General features: G+C 60.5%; 1 protein-coding gene across 2 annotated transcripts in view; it reads left to right on the top strand.

The window, feature by feature from the left end:
* USP2 (ubiquitin specific peptidase 2) overlaps positions 1-24662 on the top strand; it is a 51757-nt gene that overhangs the window by 2626 nt on the left and 24469 nt on the right. The window contains exons 2-3 of one of the 2 annotated variants that reach the window (XM_074977214.1): positions 4199-4956; positions 24188-24238. In XM_074977214.1, the coding sequence (XP_074833315.1) occupies positions 4199-4956; positions 24188-24238 (809 nt within the window). Of the gene's footprint in view, positions 1-4198; positions 4957-17461; positions 17684-24187; positions 24239-24662 lie in introns of those variants that run through there. The other variant, XM_074977215.1, reaches the window with a different exon arrangement.

Raw genomic sequence — 24662 nt, 5'->3', positions numbered from 1 at the left:
TGGACCAGGCTGGAGCCCGGCCAGGCGCACGGAGAGCCCGTCTTGGAAGGGCTTTGAATCAGGGTGGTTTCCCTGGTGACTGGAGACTCTTAGCTTTGTGAGCGGCTGTCTGTCCTGCAAGTGAAGGGAACCAAGCGACAGGGCTGGAGGAGCTACCTGGGAGTTCCCTCTGCCTCCCAGCCACCAGGTAAATCCCGGGAGCCGGTTGGGGACCAGCTGGAGCCCCAACTGGTGGAACTCCGCTGTGAGCACCACTTTGTGACCCGCGCGGATCTGCACCCAGAGCAGAATGCCCTCCTGGTTCAGGCCCATTCCTGAGGCTGCTCCAGCCTGTCCCTGGGGTGAAGCTGCTTGGCTGGGCTAGACAGGACTTGTACCCGAGTCTGGGATTGTGTTTGTTGGGGAATCAGCTCTGCAAGGGCTCAAGAGCCACTGATGGGCTTGGCACAGGAGTGGGTGTCCTATGCTAGTCGCGGTCGAGCCTGGGGACCCGGTTGTTCGTGAGCTGCTGGGATGTGGTGAGATGAACGTGGGCAAGCTCAGGGGGTACCCGGGGGAGAGAGAGCCTCTGGCATGTGCAGCATTCACCCCGAAGGGCCTTTTCCCATATCACTGCAGTGTGTAATGTGCCCTTGGGCACTGTGATGCTCTGCCACTGATTCTCCAGGCAGCCTTGGGCAAGTCGCTTGCATCGCACCATGGATAGAATGGGGCTAATGATCCGAGTGGGTGGAGCATTGGCTGAGCGTCTGTGTGATGCCTGGGGATGCAGCCCACCCAAACCCTGCTGTTCCACAGGCCCTGTGCTGTCTGGGCTCAAGTTCCCAAGGCTCGACCTGGGACAGCAGCCCTGCCAGGCATGCGGGCACAGGGGAGGCTCCGCTGGAGGCTGATCCTGGCTCTCCTTTGCTCTCTGCGCAGCACTGGCTTGGATGCAGCCCTTCCACATGGAGCAGAATGCTCAGGCCAGAGATGAGCCTAGCTGGCCAGGCCCTCCCCGGCTGCTGCTTGATTGCCCCCAAGAGGTGCAGCTCCCCCATCCCCACGAGGACAGCAGGCTGAATGGAGGCATTAGCTTCTGGGCAGCTGAGTTTCCCACTGTTCCAATGCACAGTCCCAGCTAGCCCCTGGGCCTCAGAGGGGCCGTGTCCTCGTGCTGCAGCAGCCACTGGGGCTTGGCCATCCGTGCCTAGCTCTGTGCTTGTGAAGGCCAGCAGCGCTTCCACCCAGCTTAGCACGCTTGTCCTGCAGCTCTCCTGCAGGCTCCGGGCCTCTGGCCACTCGCTCTGGCCGGGACGGTGCTTCGGCCCACTCGGCTGCGTGGGAGAGTGGAGCTGGCAGTTGCCAACAAGCTCGAGGATGCTGCCTCTGGGATACCAATGCCCAGGGCAAGGGCGGCGGGGAGAGGGGAGTCTGTGCTGCTGAATTCGTCCCCAGTGCACACCCGCTTGGGCTGGGCATCCCCTTGGCTGGCTCAGGAGGGTGGCGGGGGGGAGGGCACTGGCTGCCGCTGCTGGCTGCAGCCTGGAGTTTGTGCGTGGTGCTGAATTATTGATGGGAGCAGCTCGCTCTCAGCAGGGCCATGTGCAGTGGAGCAGAGAGCCTGCACTGGGCAGCCCCGGAACACAAGTCCTCACACTGGGGAACAGGCCCACCCTCCAGTCCCAAACCTTCCCCCGTTCTTCTGCCTGCCTGCTCCTTGCTGCCTGCCCCGTGCCCCTTTCCATCCATGCCCATACCAGCTGCACCGTCCTGCCCCTCCGCGTGACAGGGAAGGGAACACACCGTACCTTGCGGTCACATTGCACACACAGCTGTGAGACCAGCAGGCTCCTGCTAACACGGGTGCCATGGAGAGGGCAGGAGGGAGACAAGGACAGAGGGATGCCTCAATCTCTCTCCCAGGCTGGCTGCAATGACTCTAGGTGTGCCCATGACACCTGTTCATCTTCTCCAGGCTCCCAGTGCCTGGGCATAGGAGCCTTTGCCCCGGAAGGCGGCTGTGGGGTCCTGGGGATGAGGGGAAGGAGCTGAGACCAGGGTGAGTCGGGGACTGGCAGGGGCAGGACAGCAGCGGCTGGGTGGCCCATGGGAAGAGGCAGCATTCGCGGTGGAGGAGGATTAAGGCACAGAACTGGGGTTCACATCTGGGTTCTTTTGCTCGTTCTGCCATTGTCTCACCACATGACCTGGGGCAGATTGTTTCCCCTCTCTGAGCCTTCCTCTAACATGCCAGCCCGGAGCAGGGAGCCGGAACTCCAGGGTGCAGGGCTGGACTCTGCCGCCCATCAGATGATCTATCTCTCTGCCTTTTGGCGTGCCTCAGTTTCCCCACCTGCAGGAGGGTGCTACCACTAGAGATGGGCCTGACGCCCCAAACCTGCCTCAGCTTGGAGTTAGACACATGTCAGAGTAACCCTCACGTAGTAAAGCCAGACTGTTATTTCTGTTCTCCAGAAAACACTTCATGTTGTAGGGCTCCCAGGAGGGGGCTGAGGAAATCTTCCCCTGCTCCTAGGGGAGATTTTCTGGGGAGAAGAGCACGGGGTGACCTCTCCTCCACTGTTTTCTGCTTCCCTGGGGCACTGGGCAGAAGCAGGCCCTCTGCCTTGTGCAGTGCGGGACCCTGGCAGCTGTACACAAACCTGCTGCGAACCCAAGGCCCTAGCTTTCTCTCCAGGCTCCTGCTCTCCGCTGCCATCGGTCCCTGCAGCTGGGTGGTGTGTCTGCAGCACCCCCCTGTGGTCACTGTCTAATGGAGAGGACAGAGCTTCCCAAGCAGTTGTGAGGTTCTCACCCCCATTTGGGGGGGTCGTGGGGAGGAGGAGTGTGCTGGGAATTGGGGGAGGGCACTGCCAAGCACAAAGGAATCCCCCCACCATTGTGCCAGACAGAGTGGGGTCTCAGCGACCGATTCTAGGGGGGAACCTCGGAGCTGTAGATGGGCTGGGAATGAGAGCGGGGTTCGAGGTCCATTCAGTCCTTGGTTTCTCTGCCGAGTGCACCCAAGGGTCAGCAGCATTTCTGGTGGTGCTGTATATCCCCTGGGGACTGGCTTGAGACCTGACAGACTCATCTCCCATGTGGCCACTAAAGAGCTGCCAGCTGGGACCAGCTCTCGGTCACCCCCGGCCCTCCGGGCTGTCTTTGAACCTGGCAGAGATTAGTGAAGTCGTGAGTGACTGTATTATCTCTGAGCCTCACAGGTTACTGAGTACAGTGCCGTGGCTGTACTGGAGAAGGGAGTCTGGGTTATCCTGGGCTAATGATAGTACAAGAAGCCATAAATGCACATTATGGAGTTGCCCAGCTCGTTGTCCTCTGAATGGGCGGCTCTGCCAGGCACGTTGGGTCACTGGTGGCCCCAGACCCAATGGACAGTCCCGCGGAAAGGTGGGTTCCCTCCCTGGCAGGCGCTTAGTGCCACTCATGTTTGTAGCAGGGGGTCGCATGGCACAGTCTGGTCTGCTCACCCTCTGCTGAGTGCCTGCCCCAAATGGGAACTGGATCCTGTGCCACCCAACCAGTGGGGACTTAGGAGCGGTGGGTGTTCCAGCTACATTGGTGGCGGCGGGCTCTGGCACCCAGCTGTGCCACTCCTGGGCTGACCCCGGCCAGCTCTCAGGACACAGAACACCGACGTGTGTCCCCACTCACTCAGCACCCCCCACCCCAATCTGTTGCTGCCCGCCTCTGGCTGCCTGGCTCACAGCCCTGTTGGATGCAGCTGATGGAGGAGGCTTCAGGCAGCCCAGTCCCACTGCCGCGGAGTGAGCCCATGCTGCTGTGCGAAGCGTTTGGCCGCACCCGGCCCAGCTCCAGCCAGCTGGCACGCGGGGCATGCTGGGCCCTGGCCTCTCGCAGGCCAGCCCCTCTGGGGCCCGGCTCGGTGGGTTCTCCCCGTGTGCTTGGAGAGGGGTGTGGGTCACTCCTGTTTGGATATTCCGTCCCCCACAGCCATGTTGGCTGAGTCCCGTCCTGCCTCAGACGCTGGCTCATAGGGGCCTCTCCAGGCTTTACTCGGGACAGGGTGTGGGGCGGGGGGGAAGCCAGGTGCCTGGCCCCGGCCCTGCCTGTCTCCAGGACAGGGCATCCGGCCCGCCAGCTTCCGAGCGTGGGGCAGGCTGCAGGCAGCGGGTTGGGGCAGGTGCACCTCAGGGCAGGGCCTCACGGCACCCACTGTGCTCTTGCTTTGCAGTCAATGCCGCCAGCAGTGCCCCTGGAGCCCCCACCTCCAGGATGTCCCAGCTCTCCTCCCCCCTGAAGCGCTATGGAGACACCTCCCACTACCCAGCGACCTCCTACAGCAAATCCCCCACCAGCTACGGCTCCTACTCCTCTTACAGCTCCAGCTTTGCCACCTCTTACCCGGACAAGCTCAGCTACAGGCCGAGCCCCCCCAGCAGCTACCCGGCCTCCAGTCGGCTGCGGACCCCGGGTGCCTCCCCGACCAGTAGCTACGATGCGGGTCGGCTGGTGCTGCGCCCGGACTCCGGCCCCAGGCTGAGCGCGAGCTATGGCCACACACTGGCCAGGTCTCTGGGCAGTGGGGGCTTGAGCGGGGGAGCGTGCTACGCGTACACCGGCACCTCCAGCAGCCCCACCAGCTATGCGGCAGCCCCCTCGGCGCTCAGCCGCAAGAAGTCCAGCAGCCACTCGGACCTGGCGCAGGAGTTTGCCGCACTGCACCTCTCGGAGCCTTACCGCGTGGACTCGCCCACCCACGCGCCCCTCCTCGCCCGCAACCGCCAGGAGCTGTGCGCCCTGCAGAGCCTGTACCAGGCCGCCAGCCGCTCCAAGTACGTCAAGGAGTACCTGGAGTCCTGCAGCAGGAAGGGCGGCCGCAGCCCCACCCAAGAAGTGCTCACCCCCACGCTCCGGCCCGGCAGCCACTGCCCCAGCCAGCCCTGGGAGAGGAGCGAGAGCTGGACACACTCACCCGTCAGGGACTTCTCGGTAGGTGCTGCCGTCTCGCGCGTGGGGCGGGGCAGGGCAGGGCAGGGGCCAGACCCCTTGCGGGAGAGGGAGGACAAAGGCTCTCCGTGGGGCACAGGTGGAAGAGCAGGAGGTGTTGGGGGAAGGTCCAAGAACAGAGCAGCCTGAGCCAAACCCACTGGACAGCTGCTCCCCACCCCTTGGGCCCTGGGGAGAAGCCATCTCTGGAGCCCAGTGCTGTGCCTGACCCCACCCCCAGCTCAGTTCACTGCAGGGGGGTGGAAACTTGCCTGCCATCAGGGCAACAGGGCCACATGGTTGTGCACCAGAGAGGGCTGGACTTGCTGATGGGGCTGGCAGAATACACCCCTTGCCCGTGGCTGGCCCACCCTGGAGCTCTCCTAACTGGGCTCTGCAGCCGGGCCTGGCTCAGCTGCGTGCGATGGCTTGGTGGGCAGGGCACTGGGGCTCATGAAGGACCTGGCTTCTCTTCTCAGCTCTGTGGCTGGGTGACCACGGGTAAGTCGCTTCAGCCGTCCCCTGACTCAGTTTCCCCAGGTGTGTAAAACTGGCATCTGTGGCAAAGCGCACTGAGATCCGTGGCTGGCCGTGTTAGATAAGGGCTGGGCGGCGGAGTCAAACAGTGCCAGACAGTCAAACTGCTCTAAAACCCCTGGGGTCATTCCCGGACCCTTTAGCATCCCACAGGCTGCACCTTGCCCAGGATAGTCCCGGAGCCATGGGGATGGGTGGGCTATTCACACAGCCTCTGCACGTCTCCAGGGTGATAGGCCCTGGTCTCCGCACAGCATGCCCTGTCCCCATGGTGCTACTCCCTCGACCACCCTGCCCCGGGAATTCCTGCCCCCTCTGTGAGCAGGAGGTTAAGGAGGGGCCGCCGCAGCCGGGGCCTTTGCTCTCTCTGGTGTGCAGAGGTGTCGGCAGGACAGTGTCCGTGGTGGGCGCTGTTGCTCCGTCAAAGGCAGCAGCAGGTTTGAGTCTCGTCGGCACTACAGCCAGGCGGGGTTTGGCAGTTCGGCCTCTGCAGGAGAGAGCTGTAGGGCTGCTGCATTGCTATCTGCCCGGGGGGCCTGTGGTACAGCTTGACAACCTGCCGCCAGACCGGGCGAGGCAGTGTTGGGCCAGCCCAGAAGAATTCTTGGGGACACTTGGATAGCTCTGCTGGCTGGGGGAGCTCCCCCTCCCTGTGCGGGTCACCCTGTGTTGTGGCTGGGGCTGCAGGGCTGGGTGCTGAGCAGCAGACTCGTTGGGAGTTACTGGTTCCAATCCTCGCAGGGCCCAGGCTTCTCTGCTGCAGTGTGGCAGGGCCCTGTGAGTTTCCTCTGTGCCTGAAGGGGTGAGCAGCCAGGGAGGCAGGAGCAGCCAGTAGTTAGAGCAGCAGCAGCCGCAAGGGCAGGACTTCTGGGCTCCGTTCTCAGAACTCGGGCGGAGACAGGCAGCAGGACTCTTGGGTTCTGGTCTGGCTGTGTGACGCTCTGGGGGCCCAGCAAGTACCTGACCTGCAGCCCTGGGATTGCAGGCCGACGAGTCCCTCCCTCCTGGGGCGGAGATGGACTGGGTGAGCAGGGCCGCCCTGTTCTGCTGCCGGATGCTCTGAGAGCTGGGCAGGGAGCGGGGCGGGATGGGCAGGCACAGAGCACTGCACACGCCCGCTCGCTGTGTGTGCGCTCAGGTCAGGGATGCACTCAGACCCGGGGATCCTGCAGAGAGGCCTGGGCAGGGCCGGGCCCAGCCCCCAGTACTCCAACTGCCCCCTGGTTCCGAGGGGAACTGGGCCCGGAGCAGTGGGCAGCATGTGCTGGGGTATCGGGGTCTCTCAGCAGGCATTTGGGAGGCGTGTCTGGATGCGATGTCGTGCCCCGTGTAAATGTCTGGCCCCTCTTGGTCCCCAGCTCGAATCCAGCCCAGGCCAGCAGCACCTGTGGCAGGGGCTGGTCCGTGTGCCATGAGGGCACCGGCTCCGTCGAGTTCTCCCCACCGGGCCCCCTGGGCAGCGCGGCTAAGCACTGCGAGGGCCTTGCGGAGAGACCAGCCTCCCTGGCTGGAGAGGGGTGGTGGGGAGTCCCTGACCCCAAGCTGCATGGTACCTCTGGGTGGGGGGAGCTGGATTTGTGGAGCCTTTTGGCTTTAAACCACCTGAGCACCCTTGTGTGTCCGTCCCCTGCAGTCGTCGGAGGACGGGGCAGGACAGGTTCATCCCAGAGTGATGGGGGCTGGGCTCTGCTCACAGCACCTCTTGCTCCCTCCCACTGAGGAGGGGTTTGCCCCCGGGGGAAGCGAGTGGCGGGGGTGGGGGGCAGACTCCTCAGCACCCCTTCACTCCTGTGATCTGGTTCTAATCCCCCACAGGACTCAGCCTGGGACAGTGGGGGTGGTCCCCGTCCCAGGGCCCAGAGCCTGCTGGGGCAGCTCTGATCCAGGACTTATGGTGCCTGGCCCAGGCCCTGGCTGGAGTAGCTGGTTTCTGGCAGCCCCTGGAGCCGAGCAGAAAGTGGAGAGTCCATCAGATTCTCTGCTGAGTGCTTCCCCCAGCAGGCTCACCTGCTCCCCCGTGTCGGTGCACATCCAGAGACGTGAATGCACATGCGCTCGTGAGCCTGGACAAGCGTGTGCACAGCGCATTGCCCCTGCACGCACGCAGATGCGCTCCCGCATACCTACGCTTCCATGGGCATACGCACGCTCCTCACATGCCTGGGCGCACACCCTTCGCCTCCCTCTCCCTCTCCCTCCGCGGGCAGAGCTCCCGGGAAGAGGCAGGGCAGAGCAGAGCAGAGCAGGGTCACTGGGTTCTTGCTGTGACGTGCGCCACAGAGACTTCTCGGCATGCCCGGAGCCAGCCCTGGCACTGTTGACAAGCTGCATGTCTGTGTGCGTTCCCAAGCGGGTATTAAACAATTAGACCTGTTACGTAAATCCTGGGGACTGGAGCCTGGCAGAGAGTGCGAGACGGACACCGAGACCTGACGAGGGGGGGCTGAGCCGCACAGTCACACACCCTTTGGCTGCCGAGCCTTCCCATCTGCTCTAGGCTGTTGCATGGGCCCAGCCCAGCCAGACAGCCTCACTGTGCCTGCCCTGCCCAGCTGGGGGGCCAAACCCACCCTTCCCACTGCTGCCAGCATGGGCGTCAGCTGCTCTGGCTCTGCAGCCACGTACCATCGCAGCAACCCCTGTGCTGCCAGTTTCTGGGGGTGAGACGAGCCTAGCTGCAGGCTCTGGCCTGCTGGTCACAGCAGGCTGGGCAAGAGCAGGGTGGGAGGGAGAGCCATGGCCGAGCAGTGCATGGCCTGAGATGTCTGTACTGCAGCTACCCCCGCCGCCTCTGCCCCCAGCACAGTCAGTTCTTTGCTGGCACGGCCACCCAAAGCAGCCTGGCTTGGAAAAGGCGCTCCGGTGACATAGCCTGGGCTGGGCAGCGCTGCAGCTGGAGACACCCATCTACGGCGGCTGGTTCGGCTTGTGCCGCTCACCAGAGGAGATGTGATGGGGACAGCAGCCTGTTCCCGGAGCCCTGCCACACACCTCCCAGCAGCAGGAGGCTGGAGCTCCCTGCGTCATATTTCCCCCCGGGGCCGGGACCCTGCAGCAGATAGCAGAGCTCCCATGCAGGGCTGATGGGAGGGAGTGAACAGGGTGGAAGAAGGGGTCAGTTGTGTAAATTGAGTGAAATAGGAGGTGAACGTGCTCTACCGAGGCCTCGGATTTCTCTCCCGGGCCTGTTCCCGTGTGCCTGTCTCCTCTCCTCTCTCTGAGACGCTGGGGCTGCACGCCCTGGGCTCCAAGAACTCCCTGGGGTTGTTGGCCAGGGGTCTCCCTGGCAGAAGCTGTGCCTGGGAGCCTTGGCTCAGCATGTCCTGTGGCTGTGGCTCAACAGAACAGGACTGGGTGCGGCTGTGTGAGACAGTGGATCCATTCAGTGGCAGTGCGAGCCAAGGGGCTTTCTGGGCAGTGGTGCTTAGCTTGTGCCCTGAAGGGAAGGCAGCTTCTGTGTGGGGATTGCAATGTGATTGGGGCTTGCCCGGAGGGCTGCTAGATGTCAAGGGCTATTTGTCCACCTCGCTGAGAGGTTTAACCCCCCTGTGCCCACTCCTGGGGCCTGGGAGCAGCTCAGCGGAGAATCTCCGGGTCTGATCTCTGCCCAGCAGTCGTGCAACCAGCCAGGGAAGGACTGGGTCTGTCTGTGGGGCTGCACAGGCAAAGGGGCCAGGTTTCAGAGTCTCGGCCAGTGATCTACAGCCAGGTGGCTTGGTCCTTGTGACCAAGAATCCCCTGGAGCTTGGCGTCTCTTGCTGCTGGGACATCTGCTGGCTCTCCCTGCCCGAAGGCTCTCTTACGTCATGGGATGGGGCAGTCATGGGCTCTTGGTCATGGCTGAGTACAAGAGTTACAGGGCTCTGCGGCTGATCTGAAGGGGGACAGACTGGGGAAGGTGTGTGAAAATGGCCAGCTGTATCCTAGACTCATCTCCTCGGGGGGCCCAGCTGTCCTGCACCCCCGTACCTCCCCAGTCAGACGTCTCCCCGTCATGCGCTAGCCAGGCTGTTCAGGCAGGGGCGCTGCTGCTTTCTGGCCCTGCAAAGCCGGGTCTGTGCCCTCCCGCTGGGGGCTGACAGTGAAAAAGACCAGTCAGGGGAATGGAGGACTCACCGTTCCCTGCCTGGCGAGAGGAGGCTTTGCCAGCTGCTGGCTTCTTTTGTCCGTGCGTCGCACCATGGGCGCTCGCTGAGACCGGTGTCTAACAGCTCTGCCCCCCCACACCAACACTGGCTCTCACACCAGAGTGCATGCAGGCCTGCAGCTCGCCAGGGCTGGCCTCCACAGTAGTGGCACTGTGCTGGGCTGGGATCAGCCCGTCCCTGGTCTCAGGCTGAGGCCAAGCCTCGTTAGAGGGCACGGGCCTGGGCCAGCGGGCTGCCTGCACTGTCCTGGGCAGCTCCCTGGCATGGACAGACACCCCAACCCCCTGCTCCTTCTTTCCCCTCAGGCGTGACCCGTTCTATCCTTGTGCAGGAGCCTGGCTTAGGAAAGCAGAGGGGGCAGGGTTCTCTGCCACTCCTTTTCAGGTCTCTGACTCGCAGAACCTTCCATCCCAGGCTTCATGCCTCCTTAATCCCCCCATCTCCGACCTCCTCACCATCGCTTTCTCTCTCCTTTCAGCTCTCGCCTTCTCCCAGAGGGGAAAACGTCCCTGGAACCACCGGGGTGACCCAAAAGGTCAAAAAGCTTTGACTTTTTCAGAACTTTCTTATTTTGGGATTATTTTTTTTCCCATAGCAACAACTTCCGAACATTGATACAAAGTTATGAAATGTTTCCATTGGCCCAAATCGGCCTTTTTCATAAAAAAAGGCTTAATCAAAAATTGGGCCTGGGTCCAGCCCAGCTCCCTGTGTGTGGGGGAACAGATGTGGTGGTGGAGGAGATGGTAGTTGTTACCCATGAGTGGGGTCAGGAGGTACAGCGTGGGAGCAGCTGTCACAGCCTGAGGCTATGGTGGTCAATGGCCGTTTAATGTTCTCTGCTGTTTTCCGCTCTCCCTTTTTTCCTGGCTGAGAAGAAAATCTTAAAAAATAATTAAACTGCAAACACAAGCACCGGAAGCGGCTTGTGGATGAGGTGGGAGAGATGGCTCCATTAACCAGGAGGTGTGGGTCAAGGCCCGTACCTGAGCTGTGACTTTGTCGCTGTGCTTTCCCCTTCAATCTCACCCTGCACCATGTAGGATTCTGGGGAGGTGGAAATCAAAGGTCAGATGAGTTATTAGAGCTGGGAGTCAGGACTCCTGGGTTCAGGTCCCAGTGATGGAAGGGCAATGATGTCTGATGGCTAGAGCAGGAGCATGGCGTCAGGGCTCCCAGATTCTGACCTTGCTTCTGGCAAGGGGGGTTGTCCCACGGTTAAAGCAGTGTGAATGCCTGAATTCTATTCCTCATCTCTGTCATTGATTGTGTAATTGCAGAATTGCGTGCCTCAGTTTACCTCAACACTGAGATCAACACGCTTGCCCCAGCTGCAAAGCTTCGGTGCTCTGGAAGTCTTGGGTAGAGGGGCAAGGCCGTTAGTGAGCTCCCAAGGGAGGGGGGTTGGCAGGGTATCCTTAGCTTCCCAGCTGCATTGATAGAGCTTTTGAACTTGTGCTGCCCCATTAACTGCCCAGAACATCAGGTAAACTCAGTGACCGGTGGCTGCAGCCACCCAGAAAATTGCTGCCAACCACACATGCTTCTGTGTGAACCAGCTCTTGGGACTGGCCTGCAGCCAGTGTCCAGACCCATTGCCCTCTTATGCTAGCTGCGTTCTTGGCATCCTCTGCTCAGGGGCTGCACCAGGGCCACGGGGGGAGGGGTTCAGCATGGGACCTGCCCTGCCTTGCCTCCCACAGCAGCTCAGGGATGGGGGTTCTGCTCCTGGGATCACGCAGAGTCCTGCTACGTTCTCGTAGTACAGAGGCCAGTTGTCAGCTGACTCCAGGGCCAACTCTCTGGATTTCAGCAGCCACCCCATCTGTGTGGTTAGGGCCCTCTTACCCCTCTGGAAGGGAGGGCCTGGGCAAGTCCTCATGTAACCCCCACCACCCGCTTGGGGGTGGGGCATGGGGCAGCAGCGGCTGCTCTGCTGGGCAGCGTGTGCTCTGTAGTGAACAGCAGCTTTCACCCCCTGGGGTCAGACTGGAACCAGTGCCCTGGAGGAGAAGGCTCCTTCTCCCATGCCTCACCCACCCCAGCCAGCCAGTCCTCTCCACCTGGAACCAGACTGGAGCTACTCCCACTGGAGAGGAAAGGACCCGTGTTCTGCTCGCCAGCCCCTGAGTCAGGTCCGTGGTGTCTCTTTCTGACTTGCTCCTCGCATTGCTAAGACGGGCCCTTTGGGACCTGGCTCTGGCGGGGAACCTCCTCCAAGCTCTGGGGAAGGAGATTGGTCGTGCCCCTGGTTCTAGCCTTGGGCCGTCCCTGATGGCGGAGCCTCATTGCAGAGCTGCGCAGGAGCGTGAGTTTGCAGGGTGCGAGCTGGGGTCAGGAGGGGAAAAGGTTCACCCCCAGGCGCTCCATCCCATAGTGATCCCTGTCATGCTGCTCGACCTGCTGATCCAGAGCAGCCTGGCCCCTGGGCACCACCTGCCCTGAATGCTCCACAGAGCTGCATTGGGGTGTGCCTGCCTGGCTCCCCCGCAGCGCTGGCCCAACTGACCTCTGGGCCTGGGTAACAGCAGAGGGAGAGGATCTAGAATGGTGCAGGGGGCGTTGGGCTGAGCAGGCCAGAAGGAGGTCAGGCACGCAGCTCCCAGGCCACCCCTCTCCCTTTGGGTGGCTGAGAGCCACCAGCTGACCTTCCAACCATGGCCTAGAAGGTGACGTTGGGGCACGTGTGCCCCCTGCTCTCTGGAGCTGCTTGGAAGGCCTGTGTTGTCCCAACCCTCCACACGCGCGCGCACACACAGAGATTTCACGGGGTCACCTCACGGACTCCATGCTTTGCACTCACCCTGAGTGGATGAACGGCAGCTCCCCTGGGCCATGCCCCTGCCCATCCAGCACCTCTGCTCACTCCCCGCAGGTCTCACGACATTCCTGTCTGCGGGGAGTGCCGCCTTCCTTCCGAGCTCACCCCGGGCTGGTTGGGTACACGGCCACCATCCTCCAGCTTTGTGCCACGTCGTTTCCCATGCGTGGAGCTCTGCTCGCAGGCTGCATGGACAGCCCCTCTGTCACCCGCCCCTTTGAACCTGGCTTCACAGGGCAGGGCTGGGTTGACCTGGTCTTCCCAGCATGTCTGGTTTTGCACCGTATGTGCATTCAGTAGATTGCGCACGTGTGCAGACTGAGTTTGTGTGTGTCTGTGTGTTTCTTCCTTTGTGCTCAGTTTGTGTATATACAGTATACTCTCTGTGTGTGTGTGTGTGTGTGTGTGTGTGTGCACAGTATATTTAAGCTTGAAAAGATTAGATTGTTGTTGGTAAATGCTGATTTCTCCACACACGCGCCCCAACCAATGAAAACAATCAGTTTAAATGCACAGACAGGGAAAGGAAGGAAAATGCTGCTGGCGACTTTGATCGGAAGCTATGTGCTTTCCATAGCTTGATGGGATGTTGACCACTGTTCCCTGTAAGCTGAGCTTTTGGGTGGCCACCAGGAGAGATTCAGGTGCCGCCCAGCTGATGAGCAGAGCACCCACAGCCACCAGCATGTTTCTATTGGTGGTGCCCATCTGCACATGCCTGGGTGCACATAACAGAATACAAAGCTTTAAGTGTCTGAAACTGACATTCAGAACATGCTGTTCCCCTCCCTACAACTTCCCTTCACTTTGAACTCTGAAACAGATCTGACCAAATGTAAAAGCTTGAAAAGAACCAGGTTACATAAGAAGAACTGGATCCCACTACGCCTATGGCTGTGAGGTGCCGTGTGCAGGCCCCGGCGGAGGCATTGTGTACGTGCATGTGCGCTGCGGGCTGGGAGTTGGGAGTGATTGTAGCCATCTGTGGCCACCCTGTGCCTGGGTCTGTGTACAGTGTACTCTCGGGGTGTGTATATATACACACACAGTGTTAAGTGGCTGTCACAGGTTGAGGGGAAACCTAACTCCCCTGCAGATGGATAACTCTGCAAGGCCCTGGCGTGGGTATTTTTAAAGCTGCCAGAAATAGTGCCCTCCTCTCATCCTCCAGCCCATGGTTAGCTCCCCCAGAAGCTTCAGTCTGGGGCCGGGGCGGGGGAGGATGCCTTTGATTTGGAGCAATTAGCATTTAAATAACAATCACCCAGGGTCCCTTCTATCTCTGGCTCCAGGAGTTGGGAGGAACTTCTGGGCTTCACCCCATGTGGTTATTAGGACAGGGGCGGCTGCATGCTGGAACTGAGCCACTCACGTGAGCCATCCCGCTTAGGCTCACACAGCGTCAGCTGGAGGCTTGGAAGCCAGTTTGGGCCAGGCAGGAGCTGTCCGGCTGTTCTTCCAAACACCTAGGAGGAAAACATGCCGCGGCTAGTAATGGAAATGTACCCAGAGCAGAGGCCTGATGGAGGGGGTACTAATATAGAGGCAGACCCTTGTACTACCCAGCCATTCAGCCTGGCGGTTAACAGACAGAGCAGTATTGCTAAGACTCAGAGCCTGAACACACCCCAGGAGTTCTGATTCACTGCCCAGCTCTGCTTCTGCCTTCACTGTAGAAACTTCAGGCAGGTCACTGCCCTGCTCCATACCTCAGTGTTTCCAGCTTTGAAATGGGGAGAATGATATTTGCCTGCTTCACAGTCAGCTCTCATGGGATACAGTAATGACAGGCTCTTTATACACAGATCAGACAAAAACTGGTGCCTCTCACTTCTGCTTATTCCATGGTGGCCAGGGGGAGTTTTGCCTGAGTAACAGCTTCAGGATTGAGCGTAGTGTTGCACAGGTGCGAAATGTAGCAAATCCGTGGCCAGTTGGAAGTGCGCAGTAGCTGTCAGGATAGAATCCGGTTCCTCCCGTTAGCCTAGACCTATCTTTCTGAGCTGAAGGAGAATCCCGATTCATTTTTGGCAGTATAGATCCTATGGCACACAACTGTGCAGTTCTGATTTAATCCAGCAGAGGACGGCAGTACATGGATATGCAGGAGGCAATGCTACTGTTTTATTTCTGTACAATGTTACTATTTTATTTTAGGTCCAATGATGATTAAAATGGGATTAATGAGTCTTAGGAGCAGGGTTTGTTTCCTGGAAGTGAGGAAAAAGAGAGAAAATTAGAAAATAATTACAAAAAATACAGAGACCAAAAATATACGGCATGTGAGAAATAACCGTTCAGCTCAGTTCACTGAGCCTCTGTTGGCACAACTGACTGTCTTCGTGTTGTCAAGCCATAAAGAAAGAGACAGCGCCTCTCGGATCTCCAGAAGAGAGTACAGGTTGAACCTCTTTCATCTGGTACCTTCTGGACCCGACCAGCGCTAAACCAGAGAATTTGCCAAACCACGGGAGGTCAATATTGTCTAGCAGCATGACCAACATTTCTGCTGCTTGCTAGGCTCTTAGGCTTACATTACAGCTAACCAGCAGCACAGGACACTGAGAGCCGGGACTGGTGTCCGTAACCAAACTTTATGGCACTGTGGGAAACTTGGCCACACTTGTGATAAGTGGACACCCAGCTAACTAAAATCATGCTGGTCCACAGCTGTTGCCAGACGAGAGAGTGGAGGACTAGAGAGGTTCAACCTGCTGTACAGTCTCCCAGGAACAGAACTACACACCCCGTGGGCTCGTCTCCGCACACAAGCTGCAGTGGTTTCATTTAAACTGTTTGGAAAACTGATACAAAGCTCTGTGTGGACACTCTTATGGCCATTCCATCACTTTTGCTTGCGCCTCGTAAGATCCCTCTCCTTGAAGAAGTTGCACTTGGCTGACCTGAATCAGCTTCCCAACCTGCCTAGTTCAAGGAGTGCAAAAAGCAGGGTGCTCAGTAGAAGAGGGACTTCTTTGGGGTTTACTTCAGCCTGTTCCTAATGAACATAAGCTAAAATGTACCAAGCCTAGTTTAAACCTAAGACCCACATGGCGCTTTGCACCAGCTGAACGAAATGGTTTAAAGTTGCACTTTAAGTTATATTGAGGGCACTTTCCCTTGTCAGCAAACCCTGGCGCTGACAAAACTGCTCTCAGCCAGTTCTTAGTCCATGTGAGTGTCCACACTGACAGAGTGGCCATGGTTTGAACCAGGGGTACTGTACCCTGGGGGTGTGCAGAGGTCTTCTGGGGGTACAGCGACTCATCTAGCTATTTGCCTAGCTTTACGTCAGGCTACATAAAAAGCAGCAGCAAAGTCAGTACAAACTAAAATGCCATACAATGGCTTGGGAACACTGCTCTTTATACTGTACTCGGGTGAGCAAACTTTGTGGCCTCGGGGTACCTCCTGCATGGAAACATGATTGCTCATGACATTAGGGGTTGGGGTGAGGCTCCTGCTGGATGTGTGGCCTCTGGGTCAGGCTGGGGACGAGGGCTTTGGGGTGCTCTGAGCTGGGATCAAATGATTCTGAGGGCAAGGGATGGATCAGGGCTCGGACAGGGAGTGAGTCAAAGGAGGGTGTCAGGGATGTGGGCTCCAGGTGTCTCCCCCAAGCAGTGGCCTGTCTCCTTCCAGCTCCTACATGGAGGATGGCTCTGCACTGCGCCACCTCTGCGGCCTCCATTGGCCATGGTTCCCAGCCAATAGAAGCTGCAGAGCCAGCACCTGGGGGCCGCCTGTGGTGCCCCCTGGCTGCCCCGCCACATAAAAAGCTCCTGACCCCTCTCCCCAGCAGGAGTTCAACACAACAGCCAAATTAAAAGTTTTGGCAGGCCGGACACAGCCGCAGACTGTAGCTTGCCCATCCCGTACTGTACACTGAAATGTAAGGAGCCAGTTTCTGTTCCAGTTGATTTATTTTATAATGATAGGGTAAAAATGGGAATGTCAGCAACTGGTCTGTGTGAGCGCACTGGGCCATGTTTGTAGCTGTCTGTCTGATTTTGGAAGCAAGCAGTTTTTCAACGACATGAAATTTGGGAATACGTGGGACCAGTCAGCCTCCTGCAAGGGGCACAGCAGTCTGGAAAGGCCGAGAGCCTTTAAACCTGCTCAGTCTGGGTTTATGTGACCACATCTCCTAGGCGCGCCAGTCCTGGCCTGTTCCATGAGGTGCAGTACAGACGAGGGTCCTTGCCTCCAGAGCTTCCCGTTGCAGGCTAAACCAAGGGAGAGGAGCCCAGGTAGGGAATTTGAGGGACGGGGGGTCCTGGAGCACTCCCAGCCTGGCTCCCCCGGGGTCCAGGCTGCCTCCCTGTGTGTGTATCCATCCCAGGCCTGGGGACCCAGCTACAGACCCATGCTGCAGGGCCTCTGCTGCTGGCTCCATACCCAGGGTCCTGGCTGCTGTCCCACATGCTGGGGCTCTGCTAGGGTCCCAGCCAGTGTTCCCTTGACTTTTTTGCCATCCATGGGCAGAATAAATTTTGTTGTGTGCACCACCAGTGGAAACGCGGGGTGGGGGGGTGCTCTGCTCATCAGCTGGGCGGCAACTGCTTCTCTCCTGAGCAGCTGGCCAATCGCTGAGCTTCCAGCCACCACTGCTCCTGGCTGCCGGCAGTGCCCCGGGGGGGCGCTGCTGGGCCCCGTGCGCTGGGGGCTCTGCGCCCAGGCCCCGGGGAGGGCCGATTTCATCACCCCCCTCTTGAAATGTCCCTGTCCCCCGGTGGGGACAGACAGACAGACAGAGCGACCCCCGGGGAGCCAGTCCTGGCCTGCACGTGGGTGGGGGGAGCTGCGCTCTCCGCAGCAGCGCTCACGGGCCGCCCCCCCCCCGCCACCTGCCGAGGCGGCTGTGGCCCTGCAGCGCCGCCCCACGCGTGTCCGCGCGGCGGCGTGGGCGGGCGGGCGGAGGGAGGGAGCTCTCGGCACCGCCCCCGAGTAACGTCAGAGCCCGGCCAGCGCCGTCAGCAGCCGGGCGGGGCGGGGCCGCAGCCGGGAGCCTAGCCCGGGGCCAGCGCGCAGCCCGAGTCCCCACGTGCCGGGGCGCCCCGCGGGGATCCGAGGCCGGGCGGCGGGCAGCATGCGGAACTCCTACACCGTCACCGTGCCCGCCGAGCCCCACGCCTTCCCCAAGGAGCTGCGCCCCGGCAGGGCCGCCGTGCCCGGCTCCCTGGTGGTCTCCGCCTTCGTGGGGCTCCTGCTCAACAGGACCAAGGTAGGGGAGCGCTGGGCTGGGCTGGGCTCTGCCCGGCGGGGCTCGCGTGCCCGGGCTGCCCGTGCGCGGGTGGCGAGTGGCCTGAGCCGTCCCCGGGACCGCCACAGGTACCCCGGGGGGAGACCCACCGGGCTTCCCCCGCTGCTGGTGCGCCTGGCTGGCGAGGGGTCAGCGCGCTGGCACATCAGCCCCCCCCCCCCCCCCGGCTTGTGGCAGGTGCTGGTGGCCGGGTGGGAGAAGGAGCCGTTTCGTCGCCCGTCCGCTGGTCGGGCAGTGCTGTCTAGTGGCTAGTGCGGGGAGCCGGGAGTCAGGGCTCCCCCTGGCTCCGACTCGCCGTGTGACCTTGGCCGAGTCGCTTCCCCTTCGCGTGCCTCAGTGTCCCCTTCGGCTCAAAGAGCCACACTGGCCCCTCGCGAGGTGCGGTCAGGGCCGAGGCCGGCTCGTTGGGCTAGGGGTCCCTCTGGGTGCCGTGGAGGGCCGTGCCGGGCGGGGGCAGGTTGGCTCCTTGGCTGGCCGGGGTGAAGGGAAGAGCAAAGGGGGCGTGAGGCTGCAGGAGCTTATGTAAGAGCTGCCTGCTCTGGAGTGGGTCCCTGTGTGGGACTCCCCCGGGGCTGCCTGGTGCTGCTGCGCCCCACGCTCTGCTCCAGCAGGACTCCGGGCATGGGAGGCGGGTCCCTGCAGCCAGCCCGGCCGATCTCCCCGGTCCGGAGAGCCCCGCGTGGGGACAGCTGGTGTTTTGCCTGCGCTGTCCTTGCTACTCAGATCGATTTCGCCCACCGGTGCCCTGCCTGCCTCCTACATAAAGGCCAAGGCGGGGGAAGGGGATTAACCAACATCCGATCGGCGGTTGGGGAGGGGGCAGCCCGCTGAACAACAACTGTCCAGCGCCGTCAGGATGCTGCCCAAGGGGGCTGCAGGGCAGGCCTTAGGGGGAACGGCTGGTCTGCGAGCTGCCCTCTGGCTGCTCCTGCTCCATCCATGGCCGGTGTCCCAGGACAGCCTGGGCAGGAGTACAGGCTGTGGGGGGAGCGCCCGGCTACTCCCATCCTCGCCTTTCCCCAGCTGGAGGCACTGTGGGGTGCTGGACAGAGGCTGCAGGCTGCTCCCGTTCTGGTGCATGTGCCACTCACCTTGCACAAGCTCCTGGCCCTTGGCTGGGTCGTCTCCTGGGAGGCTCCGGGCTCCTGAGTCTGCCCTCGAGGAACAAGCTCTAGCCCATGTGGCGGGGGAAGGTGGGCATATGTCAGGGCCTCAACTGCTAGAGAGCAGGAGAGAATCAGCCGATGTACCCCACCCCAAGCCTGGCCTTGCCCTGCCCCTGCCTGCTCCACCAGGCGTCCCCTCCTCCTCTGGCCTCACCGGCCCCTGTGCTGAGGGGCGGTGGCATCGGAGGTTTCCCAAGCTCGCCCTTGGGATTTCAGGGAAGTAAATTGCTGGGCAGGCTGTGGAGGTGGCCCACAGCAGGAGAGGCTTTCTGGGGAATTCGCCGTGGGGGGTGGAAAGTGGGGGTTTGGCACCTCAGGGCACATGCCAGGGGATTGGTCTGGGCTGTTTAGTGAGCCTCCCACCCCACCTGCTCCGTCCGTGCTACCTCTGCATTCCTCCCCGGCAGATGTCCCATGGGCCCAGCCTCTCTGGTGATGCGCGTCCCTGGCTGTACAGTGGGATACCACTTATCTCTGCCATAATATCAGTCCCCATTGATAAGGACACAGACCCAGCCAATTCCTGCAGTGGTACAATGACCTGGGGCAGCATGCAGTCGTGCCCCCCTCACTGCCCCCTCTCCTGTATGATAAGCCAGGAGGCCACTGGTCAGTTTTTCCGTAACCATCTGCCAGATTAGTCACTACTTTCTGGGCCTTGCACGAGGTGCCCAGCGCCCTTTGTGTCAGGGCGCTACTGATGGGAAGCTTGCAGGCTCTGGGTGCCTGCTGGGCTGTGGCCAGGAAGCTGCATGAGGGTGTCTCCTGCAGCTGATTGAGGGGCATGTTACCCTCAGCTGTGCCAATGTATCAGCGTTAGGTTCAGAAGCAGCAAGAGCCTGTCGGCGCTTCTGTGAGCGGCAGCCCCATTGCAAGCTTCTGGCTGGGCCCCAGGCAGATCCCTCTCCCCCTTGACCAGGCCACGCCAGGGCTGCATTAACCCATCATAGGCTCTCTCGCAGCAATGGGAGAGAGGCGTCAGCCAGCCCTCCTGCCCCGTCGCCTGGGGACAGGGAGGAGTGAGCCCACGCCCTGGGATTTCTCACTTCGCTCTCTGTACTGGTGCCGGTGCTAGGCACCCCATCGCAGACGTCTGACTGTGCCGGGAGCATCAGGGTCAGAGCAGGAGTTGCGCTGAACAAGCGTCCAAAAAGGTGAGGATCTGGGACCAGCAGGGCACTGCTGCGTGGAAGCTGGCGTGGCTGGAGCCCCCTTGCTTGCAGTGCTGGCACTACTGGGGGGCAGCCAGCTCCCGCTCCGGGAGCCCTGGTGGGGGAGTTCAGCTCAGGAGGCTCCTGATGAGATTATGCTCCTCCCACCCCTGCCCAGTTGCCTTGTTTGTAAGCACGGCAAGGGCAGCAGGAGGGAGGTCCTGGGCGTGGGCAGCCTGCGAGGGCAGCCTGGCCCTGCTCCTCATGAAGACAGCCTGTGACGCCCGCGCTGTCACTAAGCAGCATGTGTAATTGTAGCTGGGTTATTTTGGGCTGTTGCTGGGGCCTCCCACACACACACACACCAGCCGCTGCTATTTTGGAGCTGCTGGCACAATGCCCTCCTCCTCCTCCTCCCCTTCCTCTCGCCGCCGGGATGGGGCCCTTGTGGCACTGCCATTAAGCTCATATGGAACGCGGGGTGGGGGCAGGATGAGGGGGAGTCACTTCCTTAACCCCCTGGGTGCTGCATTCCTGCTGGCATCTGGAGGACTGCAGAGCCACAGCCCAACCTTCTGATGTGAGAAGGGGAGCGCCGACACCTTGCACCCCAGGCTCCCGGCGGGGCGAATGGTGAGAGCACAGGGATGGGATTCTAGTCTCCACTCCAAGAAGGAGTGCTGTCTAGTGCCTCGAGCACAGCACAGGAATCAAATACTCCTGGATTCGATCCCCAGCTCTGCCACCGACTCTCCGTGGCTGTGGGCAAGTCCTTTACCCTCCATGTGGTGATGTTCTCCACCTGTTTGACCCTATAATTCTCCACAGCCATAGGTTTGGCTTCTGGCCCCAGCTAACTTGGATGCTTGCCACTCATGTCTCTGCCTGCCCCTTCTCTCTTCCTTCTGATAACATGGCCAGGAGAAATGTCACTTTTAACTTCTGTTATCCAGTTGCTGGAATCTGTCACTTGTCTCTTTGCTTTGCATGAGATGCCTCTCGGCTCTGGCCATTGTAGCTGGGGTGACAGGGCATTGCTGGAAGGGAGCTCAGGCAAACACAGACCTGCTTGGCAGAAGCAGAGCAAGCTCACTTTGACTATTCCTAGCTGGCAGTGTCAGGGCACTGCTGTGAGGAAGCTCGCAGCGTCGTCACTCTGGGCGGCAGTGTCAGGGCACTGCTGAGAGGAAGCTCGCAGCATCGTCACTCTGGGCTGCAGTGTCAGGGCACTGCTGTGAGGAAGCTCGCAGCATCGTCACTCTGGGCGGCAGTGTCAGGGCACTGCTGAGAGGAAGCTCGCAGCATCGTCACTCTGGGCTGCAGTGTCGGGGCGCTGCTGAGAGGAAGCTCGCAGCGTTCTCACTCTGGGTGGCAGTGTCAGGGCACTGCTGAGAGGAAGCTCGCAGCGTCGTCACTGGGTGGCAGTGTCAGGGCACTGCTGAGAGGAAGCTCGCAGCGTCGTCACTCTGGGCGGCAGTGTTGGGGCGCTGCTGAGAGGAAGCTCGCAGCGTTCTCACTCTGGGTGGCAGTGTCAGGGCACTGCTGAGAGGAAGCTCGCAGCGTCGTCACTCTGGGCAGCAGTGTCAGGGCACTGCTGAGAGGAAGCTCGCAGCGTCGTCACGCTGGGCGGCAGTGTCAGGGCACTGCTGAGAGGAAGCTCGCAGCGTCGTCACTCTGGGCGGCAGTGTCGGGGTGCTGCTGAGAGGAAGCTCGCAGCGTCGTCACTCTGGGCGGCAGTGTCGGGGTGCTGCTGAGAGGAAGCTCGCAGCGTCGTCACTCTGGGCGGCAGTGTCGGGGCGCTGCTGAGAGGACGCTCACAGCGTTGTCACTCTGGGTGGCAGGGGGTTGGCACATTGTGCTGTTGTGCTGAAGCAGTCTGGGTTGCAGTTTGGTAAGGGTGCTTTTGCCACACAACGGAGTTGCAAAGATCTGATTGCCTGACACTTGCCCAGCTGGAGTGTTTACAGCTGGGTGGGGCTCCTCTCTGCTGCCCCTGTGTGGAAAGTTTGTCTGCGAGGGTGAAAGTAGTGAGCGAATGTTTCTTTCACTTCCTAGCTCAGCCCTAGAGGCAGTGGGGATCCCCTGCCTGGGGCCCTGGGGCTGGCTGCGCTCCTTCGCTGCAGGTTGCGTGGCTCCTTGGCCGCACAGTGAGTTTGTCTCCTGCGCGATAGGGTAGGAAAGGGTTAATATCCCGCTTTTAGCAAACAGGGAAACTGAGGCACGGCAGCAAGCAGAGATTTGCCAAAGGCTGGGGAGTGAGTCAGAAATTGGACCCAGGAGTCCTGGCCTCCCATCTGCATGCTCTGCTGGAGCTCAGCAGGCTGGGACCCACTCCCCACAGGCTGAACCTTCCACTTTCAGGTTGGCAAAGGGACATGCTTCCCGTTGGGTCTCGTAGAATGACAATGCTGTTAACCAATCAGAAAGGAGATAGCACAGCTGATTGGTATTTAAGCACCTCCCCTTGGGCTCCTCTGAGTCCGGCTGCGCTCCCTGAGTGCTTCAGCAACAGCTTGCTCAGGACCCAGGAATCCCATTTTAACTCTCTCGCTCCCCGCCGCAGTGCGGACAGGCCTGGCCCGAAGGGGCTCGTTCACCTCCACAGTGCAGACACGCCCCGAGGGATCTGCTCAAGGCCACACCAGGAGTTTGAGGCAGATCTGGGAACCTGTGGCTCTCACCACTGGACCATCCTTCCTCACTCGCAGGGTGGATCTCTCCGGGCTGCAGCCTGGGCTGGCACTGTGCCCATCAGCTCAGCTGGAAAGCTGCGTGGAGATGGCCGTCACATACAGTTCTCCGCCCCTGGGGAGCTCTGGGTGCGAAGGGGAGCGGAAGGAGGCAAGCGAGAGAGGAAAGGCAGCCCCGGGACTTTGAGCCCAGGGCCAGTCCGTGGCTGAGCCAAGCTTTGTGTCTGGAGGAAGCTCTCTGGACTGTGCCCTTGGAGCAAGGTCTGAGGAGTCCTGAATTACTGAGATCCAGGGAGAAAATCTGACTTCCCCCTGCCGCTGCTGGCCTGCCCGCATCCCTCACTGAGCTGGGCCCTGCAGGGCAGCGCTGGTCTCTCACAGGCTCCATTGCAGGGTGGCGGAGGGAACAGGAAGGCTCTGGATGCTCAGGCGACACTGTAGCTGAGCACAGCTTGGCCATACTCCTCTGAGTAGCTCAGTTGGGTCCCACTCAATCTGAACCATCAAGCCTGGGGTGGCAATGGGGGGCGGTTCTGGCCCATCTCCACCTGCAGAAGCCACTGCAGTCTGCACACACATGGGGGTAGGGGGTGTGAACTGTGGCACTCGCAGTGCTTTAAAGGGGAGGGGGATCCCACCTTCCTTAGCTTATGCCTCTCACCTCGCTGCAGGCTGGAATGTTTCTCTTGGAGTCTCTGCTTGGCCATTGGGGCAATAATCATCCTCGGCAATAAGCACCCTTGTCCACCCTGTTAGCTAGGAATGACTGTAGGCCAAAACGCACAGGCCTCTGCCACTCAAGTTGAAGGAGTAACTCCACAAGGAGGTAGCAGTAGTAGGCTGTTACCCTGTACCTTTGCCAGCCTCTAGAGGGGGCCACTGCTTCGTCAGCCAGGCTCCTGCACTCGCATGGTTTCCCAGGGTGTTCTGGCAGTTGGATCCCTCATCGCCACGGGGAGGAAGAGCGCAGGTCACGTTGCCACCAGGGCTAAAGTCCCCCCTCAAAGGTGCAAGTGGGTGCAGGAGATCGTTCTCTCAACTCAGTGGTAGGCGCTCTTTGAAGTACTGTTTTAAATGGCGGGTGTAGCCTGAGTAAAGAACAAGAAATTGGGTTTCCTGGGTCTCCTTCCCAGCTCTGTCACTGACTCACCATGTGACCTTGGCCAGCTGACACCCCCTGGTGCCTCGGTTTCTCTGTCCATGACATGGATACAGTGACACTGGCTGGTGCCTCCAGGAGGCCGTGGAGATCTGAGTCAATGAGAATCTGTAGAAGGCTGTCTGTTGATTTACTTCTTGTCTAGATCATCACATGGATACTCAGAGGGGGCTACAGTGGAGCAGGATGGGTGTGTCCTCTGCCCCAGCTCGCCTGTGTCTGCCAGGGGCGCTAGACCAACTACCTGAGAGCTGGCGAAGCCCTGCCATTGATCAGTCTCCTATGCTGTCTCTTTGCAGATCTCCAAGACGGTGCAGGGTCTGACCGGCCTCCGTAACCTTGGAAACACAGTAAGTCTCTTCCCCGCAGCCTGTCTCTTCTGGGCACCCACCCCGAGCAGGGTTTCCTCACTCCCTGCCTCCTTCCCATGTGCTGACAGGGGTCACCCAGAGGCACGGTCCCTGAGCTGACCGCTGCGTCTCTAGGCAGCCCTGACTGCTGGGCTGGTTTGTCAGGCTCCCGCACACCGTCGCTGTCATCCACCCACACCCTTCCCCAGTATGCATTACGCAAGGGACTGGCCCCCGGCCCCACCCACCACCCTGATTCCTGCACCCCTTGCTGCAGAGAGCATTCTCAGTTCCTCCTCCGGAAAGGCTGTGGGTAATGCTAGGAACTCCCTTCCTGGACCTGACAGCGGTCTGTCCACCCACCTCTTCTGTCACCGCTTCCGGCAGCAGCTCTCCCCACACCCTCACTTCCGTGCCACTCACC

This window comes from Carettochelys insculpta, chromosome 25 (assembly GCF_033958435.1).
Source record: "Carettochelys insculpta isolate YL-2023 chromosome 25, ASM3395843v1, whole genome shotgun sequence".
Taxonomy (NCBI): domain Eukaryota; kingdom Metazoa; phylum Chordata; order Testudines; family Carettochelyidae; genus Carettochelys; species Carettochelys insculpta.
This window is presented reverse-complemented; position numbering and strand designations above follow the sequence as displayed.